We start from the raw sequence: 9349 nt of genomic DNA on the forward strand, positions 1-9349 counted from the left end.
CGATCAATTCCGTTTTTTTTTATGCTCCGTCAAATAAATAAACACACAGACGGGATCATCAGCCTCAACAAACCGACACACCTTAACTAAAATCTCACATTAGTGTATAATAGATAATTCAAAAATACTATTATGTAGGTATTAATGGCTTCGAAACTAGTTTTCAATAAATTAAAAGAATTTACTTTCTGGACTTCTTTTACAAACTAAATCAGGTTTTTTTTAATGAATAAACATAAAAATTACCCTGTTTATTGTAACGCGTGAACCCATTGACATAACCTTGTGTGTCGGATCCGGACGGACAACTGGGCAGGTGAGTTGGTAGTTCAAATATCGGAGAAGTATTTAAGAGGCAGCTCTACAACCGGCACGACACTTGACGCCTCACGTGCTTCGGAGGTTTATCTGTTTCGTTCGGAGCGCTGACGCCACATCATGTTCACGCTTTGGGTATGTATTCAACACTATTTGTGCTTTTTTTTTTTCATATTTGCCATCCATCTTTTAATGTTTATAAAAAAAAAAACGAAAGCAGATTCTAATCCACACAATAAAACGTAGCTTGGTTTGCGATGCGAAGTTTTCATGGATCGAAATAAAACTATTATTATTTCTAATTTCAACGTCAAGTTTCTGTGCTGTATTAAATATAAATAATTGATGAAATTCTTGTCGCACATTTTTGGCCCGAATACTTAATTAGTGGGAAATATTTTGTTCGTTCTAATTTTATTCGTTTCATTAAATGTATCCGCATTTATAACATTTAATATCGTACGAAAACACAAATTCCTAATTTATTAGACCCTGATTTTTTTTTTTTTGTATCCTTGATGTTACAATCACACATGTTTGATGTTGAAATTTTTACATGCATCACTTGAATCGTGTTCATAAAATATTTAAACAGTTTATTACGATGATCAATGAAAGATATAAGGTGTGCTTAATATTCCGATGACGCTAATAGATACGCAAGGCATATTTATTTTCGAAGACATCACTGTCAACAGAAATGAAATCTAATAATTACATTGCATAACATAAAGATGCTCTTCACATATTATGTCTAAATATTTTATACGGCTTTGTCTCTTTCGGGGCAAAACCGTAATCAGTAGATTTTTTTTTAATCTACTTGAATAGCAGCGAATAAATTATCCGAAATATATTTAAGTACATAATTATAGTATTTTTAAGAGACTGACTAATTAAATATGTTGACAAGATGACTTCCCCAGGTTGCTCGAAAATATAACTGTTGATAAATGAATTTTCAATTTCAATTACATGAAATTGATTAAAATTTATATGAAATAACCGCCCCATGGAAAATTTTAAACGAATTGAAATAAAAAATATATTTCACAAAAGCTTATATGTATTTGCCTCTTTTTTAACACTTATTTTTTTTTTATTGCTTAGATCTGTGGACGAGCTCACAGCCCACCTGGTGTTAAGTGGTTACTGGAGCCCATAGACATCTACACCGTAAATACGCCACACACCTTGAGATATAGTTCTAAGGTCTCAGTATAGTCACAACGGCTGCCCCACCCTTCAAACCGAAACGCATTACTGCTTCACGGCAGAAATAGGCGGGGCGGTGGTACCTACCCGTGCGGACTCACAAGAGGTCCTACCACCAGTAAATACGCAAATTATAATTTTGCGGGTTTGATTTTTATTGCACGATGTTATTCCTTCACCGTGGAAGTCAATCGTGAACATTTGTTGAGTACGTATTTATTAGAAAATAATATTTTATTAGAAAAATTGGTACCCACCAGCGAGATTCGAACACCAGTGCGTCACTCGATCCGAATGCACCGGACGTCTTATCCTTTAGGCCACGACGACTTCGCCATACATACATCACCGATAGAAATCGTATCTTCATTTTTATTTAACAAATATAGTAATCTACAAAAAATAATTCATTAATTTATTTGTTATTCGTGTATAGTAGTAAACTTTAATATACGAGTACTTGTTTCTTAAATTTCGGGTAATTTTAAAAGTTTCGTTCTATTTGACTACAGATTAAAATTAACATTCTTTTTTTTCAACTTTATACTATACTGAATGGATTATAATATTATGATTAAGTTACTGTATATTTTTGTATTGCACTAATAAGAACGAACACATTTTCAAAGCTTCGAATCGATTATGCTTTATTTTAGATATGATATCATTTTTAGTCCTTTGCAACACCTACACCTAATTAAAATACAGAATAAGAAGAGGTCATTTAGAAGTATTTATACGTCTCGAAATAACAATAATATTTTAGACAGAGGTCAATTAATGTCCACTTTGTTATTTTAAAGTGTATATCTATGCATATATCCTCATGAATTATGGAATGTGATCAAGACCATTGATTGAATTAATAAAATCCTTATTTACATAATATTCTTTGAAATATATAATTATCATTTACATAATAGTAAATATTGTTGCTACTATTTACGGTAATAGGCCTTTTTAATCGTTTATGTAGGCGGAGAGGATCAGGACGGTAGTGGGAGACGTGGAATGGTTTTTTTTATTGCCCTTGTTGGGTGACGAGCATGCGGCCCACATAATGAAAAGTGCTTAACGTCGGTCCTGAATCTCAGAAATGTCAGGGGCAAAGTCAAGCCGCTGCCTACCGTGTATGGTCGAAAATTATTGTATTTTATTATATTGTATTTGTTATATTTCTGAATTTAGGTAGAGTAGATCCGAAAAACTAAATAGATATGGCAGTCCCAGAATTGGAATGGCGTTATAATCACCATCAATCATTGGATGCAACATTGGTTTAATCAGTACTAAGTAACAAAAATTACGAAAATCACATCATTGGGAAATTATCAGAAAAAAATAGCTATGAAAAATTTTGAAGCAAAAGACATCCACACTTATACTAAGTTTTTATAGGATACGTAGATTTTTACTTTTAATTGATTAAATATTTTAATCAAATTTGCTTGTCATTTTCGTACTCTATTTGAGAGGGTTCATAGAATTGGAACAAAAGAACTTTAAAATATATATATATATATATCCCACAAATTTCTTTGCACTTGCGTTTCTTCTAAAGAGGGTATCAAAGATCAGAGGCACTACAATATTATTGACTCAGTTAAATACGAATGCAATGAACAAAATAAAGAGAAATAAAAGGTGTGTCTGCCGTGTGTCAATAGATTTTACTGTTTATGACCTTAATAATTTCTTACAAAATTAAGTAATACATGTCAGCACGCTACACATAATCTAATAAAACTAACATAGTTTTGGGGTTCATTCATTTCAATCAACTTGTACCTAATCTTCATTAATCTTCTTTAGCATTTAGAGCTCTTTCATTTTGCATTTATTTTTATAATTACTAAATAGATAAATCACACACAAATCCATCCAAAAACAGAAAAAAAAAACTAACCGCAACCATTTAACGTAAAGGTATTAAAATTCAATATTATAAACACTCATAAAAGATTTGCGTTTAGATCCGGTTCTTTTTACCTGTCAGTGTTAAACCGCAAAGCACGTAATTTGTAACCTTTAAATATTTGAATCAAAATACATGAGCATTCCATTTTCTATCTAATAAGCTATAAAATTTTTAAAGATACCATTTTAGATCAAAATCTTTCGGTTACAATCCAGACCGCGGAACCGCGTACTTGATAGTTCAAGTTCATCGCACTCGCATCGTTGACCATCGTCTTGGCCATCGGTTACGTAACAACGCTTGCCGCGGTACTTAGGGTTCCGAGACATAACATATTTTAATACGGAATAACAGAACACACGTGGGCGTAGTATTCGACCTTCCTGTACACACTTTCTCGCGTTGTACGAAAACAAAACACTTGAACGTGCGATTAAAAAGGTATCTAAACAATTCAAACATTCAAACTCGTCCGAACTAATTTACATTTTGTTTTGTTACTCATACTAAAAAATGTAATAATTAGATGCCTATCAAGATTTTACTTACATACTAATCAGAAAAATAAAGAATACTGTCCATTTGTTTCTTTGAATTCTGATTATCATAAACCTTTTAAACTTTAAAATAAATGATTTTGATGTCTAGGATAACTAGTCAAATTCCGGAGGAGACTCCTCCGCACACGTACCTTTTAAAATGGCTCTACGGGCATGTTGCAACATTTCTACAAACACAGAGAGGCGATTAATGACTCGATCGGTCCCGTATTAACTGAAATTCTGCTTTGCTGACATGAACTTTGCTGCATTTGTATCGGATCACACGTAAAAATACCTTATTTTTAAATAGTTGTAATGAGCTTTTAATAATGAGTTGTTAAGAACGCTAGAGACTAATAGCCCCGTTTTCGGTATTTTATAATTAAAAAAGTTTTTTGTTTCAGGTTCTCGGTTTTACGTTAGCAGTGGCTTTGGCCGATGTTAGTCATCTAGGCTATGACTACAAAGTCCCACAAACCTCTTATGGATATCCATCATACCAACTCGGTGAAAGTTCCTCTCACCAACAAAGCTCTAAATTAGGCGATATCTCTGGATTTTCCGGGTCTTCCGGGTCTTCCGGGCTGTCCGGGTTATCCGGGCTGTCCGGATTATCCGGGCTGTCCGGATTATCTGGACTATCTTCCGGTTACAGCTATAAAGGGTCAAGCTTGGGATCCACTTTTGGTTCGACTGGCTACCGAAACCATGCATCTGGATCTGGATATTACTTTGGTGACGCTAATTCGGCTGGCAGTGGATTAACCAATAACTACTACCCATATTATTCTACCTCTGGCACTGGTTTCAACGGATTGTACTATCCAATTTCTACCAGCAGTGGCTCGAACTCGGAAGTCTCAGTTAGCCCGATATATTCTACAATCGGAGCTGACCTATCGCAAAGCTTGATTCCTACCTATAATTATAATCAATACAAAACAAGTGCTGCCAGCAAATATCAAGAACACTACGTACAACAACAACCAGCTCAAGTCTACAAGCATTTCTATGTACACGCTGCTCCTGAAGAACCCGAAATACCAAGACCACGCCCTCCTATTGTACTCCCGCCTGCCCAAAAACACTATAAAATCATTTTTGTAAAAACACCTTCTCAAACCCGCACTCCCCAAATTATTCCCGTACCCCAACAACAGGAAGAGAAAACTATTGTTTACGTCTTGTCCAAGAAACCCGAAGAAGTCCAAGATATTCTTGTACCAAAAATTGAACAAAAACCACCAAGCAAACCTGAAGTGTTCTTCGTCAAGTACAAAAATAAGGAAGATTCGCAAGCGGTCATTAACAACATCGTTAACGACTACAACAAAGAACAGTCTGTATCTTTTTCCGGGCTTGACGATTCACCACAAAACGTCTTTGGGTCTGGTGCTCAGACCATACTTGACTCTGGTTCTAACTTCGGATCCGGTTCTCTTGGAGTCTTTGGAGTATCATCACCTTCTCCTATTCCACTTGGGCACTACACAGAACAGCTGTCTGATTCTCCAGTAGAAATCCCTGCTTCTGTGGGCAGCTTCGGAACTCAAACAGTTGCTGTTAATCAAGCTTCTGGTTCTGATTCATTTAGCGCTCATCCTTCTTTAAGCGTTTCTGACTCTAGCGTTCTCAGTAACTCCCCTATTTCAAGCATCTCTTCCGTGTCCAGCGTACCTGAAAGCAGCACGGCTATCAGTGGCAGCGGTACAGTCAGCTCCACGGCCTCTAGTCTCTTGTTGGACGATGTGAATACTATATCTACTAGTCAAGGAGTCCCACATGAAACCTATGGACCTCCAAAATTCCGTGCTAATTAAAATTTGTAATGTACATTAAATAGAAGTTTTTCACTATTATAATACTCTATATATTATTGTGAACTTGTACCTACCGATGAATTATAATAAAATCTTTGAATTGATTACATTTTGCTTGAGAAAAATTTAAGCTTACCTTTTCGTACGCATTATCGTGTACTAAATTGATAATTATAATATTAAAAAATTACGTGTTTTTATTTTCTGCTCAGTCAACTGATCAGAAAAAGGTGTGCATAAACAAACATCTCAAAGCTGATCTGCTGTGACTTGGTTACCGGAATACATAAGTAGCACAACCGAAATATTGCCTCTGACTTTGGGAAAAGTTGTTTAAATTGCTTCAATCCTAACAACAGCTGCCCTAAGACTTTAATCGATACTTCTGGGATAGTGAAATCCCGCCTATTTCTGTGTCGGTACCGCCTTTTTATGCTGACAGCATGCCCTGTGGTAGACTCATATACATCTATTTCCTCTTTTTTGTTCTTTGTAAACTCTTCAGTTTTTAATTTGTTTCTGCCGGTTAATATTTAAGCCCAAGTACCACCAAGTGACCCACCATATATAAATACTACTCTGAATTATGCCACAAATAACGACGAAAATATTACTTAGTATATTAGTGGTAGGTAGGGTATTGGAAACCCACACAGGTGGTACTACTCGTTATACCATTCAATTAATACATCACATCTCAAGTTGGGCTACGGCATCTACGTTGGATATCTTTTGTTTATTATTGAAGGATTACTGGTAGCCGGGAGGCATTTCCAGTTTCACCGGGACAGGTGGGCGAGCAGGGGCTCAACCAGGAGGGGTAGGATTTGCTAACAGCTACCTGAGCGCCCCTAAAACAGACCTAATAACTCAAGAGTAGCTGCTTCGCCAATGAATCTCGGATCGGAATCGCGACCCTTTGGGAATATCCGGCGAAACTCAGCGGGCTGATGTATGGGTTAGGTTTCCCGTCGAACTCTTTGGTGTGTTCAACGAGTACGTGTACCTGGGTCTCTGAGCTTGCTCCTAGCATTAGAGCTAAAGGAGTCTAATGCAAATGTTGAAGTGAAGCTTCAATAACCACTCAACGCCATATGGGCTGTAAGCTCACTGTAAGTTTAAGCGGCTGGTTGATTAAGCAAGGCGAAGCAATATAATATTTGTACATAGGCATTTTTAACCCGAGCTGAATGCGATTTAGCTCCCGAGAACAGAAAGAAAAACTTCATTCTCATATTTTTGAGAAACTTGCACTTGGCAATATACCTATAGTATATACAGCGAAGAGCGATTACATTAAGTTCGGTTCACGCTTAATCTTTAGGACTAAACCACAAACATTGACCACGTGCATTTCCATTTGTTAGATCGCGTGCTATGAAAAAAGCCACCGAAGCAATTCAAGGTAAGGTATCCATTGACATTTTTAATATTATCATCGCAGAAATCACCAACTGTTCTCGTTCGCGAATACCGTTCTCTTACACAGCCTATAAAATTGATGTATCTATGTTATACGAATAAAAATCAACTGCGACATGTATGATGGGGCATTACTTGATAAGGGCTCGACCGATTTGACTGATTTATTTTCCATTGTGTTCGTAATTGTGCGGATAAGGTTTATATGAAATTATTATTATATTATTGGAAAACTAATAATAAACTAAATGTAAAAGTCATAAATAATACAGGGCTTCTCTAATAAATTTTTTCGGATTGCTTTCGTAACTATTCTGAACAAATTTTAATGTTACAAGCTATGCTAGTTGAATGATCTAAAGACCAATCGGATCGAGGCTGATCAATTTAATGAATACGTGTAGCTAATTTGTTTTTTATAAAATTACTCTGTTGTGATGACGGCAATATCGTTCTTACTACGCACATACAACTCCAGCTGATTTTGATTTCGAATTCGGAACTAGTCTATTGCAATTGAAGTTGGCACATTGTTGGTATTTTAATAACAGGCCCATCCGCATAACTCAATGACGCTATCTTGATATATGGTGATGGTTTATGTTTAGTACGGACCAGAATATCGCATTCACAAATTGATTAATTTAGCTAATGCGGTGCGGGTCGATAGTATTTCACCAGTGGTTTGCATTGTTTATGAAAAGCTCTATTTCGGGGCAGCGGCGCGTGATAAATATAATCAAGCACTACGAGACCTTGTTTGTTGGGTATATATTCATGAATGCACTTTCCTGTGGCATGCGCGGAATGTTATTCGGAATCGAGTTGGCGCCGGCGCCACATTAATTGATAAAATGGTGCACTCAAAACGAATCATCGATGATCAGCTGTATCTCACGCGTTACGAATCGGTATACGTTGAGAAACTCTGCCTTGATTTAAGAGGTTGCCCGATAGTTACGTACATAATATTTTTAAACACACAGATAAGCTAAATCGATTGCTTTCGTTATTATTCTTTATTGATATTGAGATATTAATGCAATGTCTCATGACTTTTCATCAATGCGAAATTATAGACCACTCATTTATTATTTATTTAATTGTTATTGCTTAGATGGGTGGACGAGCTCACAGCCCACCTGGTGTTAAGTGGTTACTGAAGCCATCTACAACGTAAATGCGCCAACCACGTTGAGATATAAGTTCTAAGGTCTCAGGTATAGTTACAACGGCACCCCCACCCTTCAAATCGAAACGCATTACTGCTTCACGACAGAAATAGGCAGGATGGTGGTACCTACCCGCGCGGACTCTCAAGAGGGAAGGGACATCCTAAGGTATTGGCTATTAAATTATTAATGTGAAGCTATAATAAAAGGCTAAAATGAAAGGACATTGTTTTATAAATGTTGTGACCTCCTGTTGAGGGGTTGCCCTCACTGAAAGGCACAGTCAAATTGCTACATCTTACAGCACATCTGCTTATAGCCGTCACAGGTTACATTGTCATGTCACAGGTTAGTGTTATAGCCATAGCGCGTTGCAGTGGTGAAAGCTCGCAGCATAGTATTTATTGGTCATGGGGATCTTTGATGGAGGTCGATGATGACTACGAGACTGCTGTGAGTTTATACTAATTCCATGATAAAGCAATAGCAGAGAAAAAGACAACCGTATTCTTTCGGAAACGATACATAGAACGTATCGAAATTTATAACATTTAGTTTTGTTTGTTTTGTGATTTTTACGTATTTTTACCTACATCCGTTATTGATTGTACTACAAAACAAGGAACATTCAAGTCAAGAGCCGACATTTGCGACTCGGTTTACGCTGAAAACACAGCACTATAGATACCGAACGTGCTAAACTATTGACGTAATGGCTAAAGTCCTACAAAATTATATTTGAAAGCTTATTGATCGAAGTTTGAAAGCATCAAATCCTACGAAAACACAACGCAGCTATCTACATATTATTATGGTAGAATTTTTAGAATCCCTTTTAACATAGGAACGCTGTAAATAGTATTCAAATAAAATAAATGAAAAAAACAAAACATCAAGTAAACTAAAAATTTTATCGCGAAAATAATGTTAAATTTTTTTATG

General features: G+C 36.2%; 1 protein-coding gene across 1 annotated transcript; it reads left to right on the forward strand.

The window, feature by feature from the left end:
• Positions 1-297: 297 nt before the first annotated feature.
• LOC114245160 (uncharacterized) lies at positions 298-5920 on the forward strand. The gene is made up of 2 exons (XM_028177208.2): positions 298-453; positions 4398-5920. The coding sequence occupies exons 1-2, from the start codon at positions 439-441 to the stop codon at positions 5811-5813; spliced, it is 1431 nt and encodes a 476-aa protein (XP_028033009.2). The 5' UTR covers positions 298-438; the 3' UTR covers positions 5814-5920.
• Positions 5921-9349: the final 3429 nt, after the last annotated feature.

This window comes from Bombyx mandarina, chromosome 01 (assembly GCF_030267445.1).
Source record: "Bombyx mandarina strain Sakado chromosome 01, ASM3026744v2".
Classification (NCBI taxonomy): Eukaryota; Metazoa; Arthropoda; class Insecta; order Lepidoptera; family Bombycidae; genus Bombyx; species Bombyx mandarina.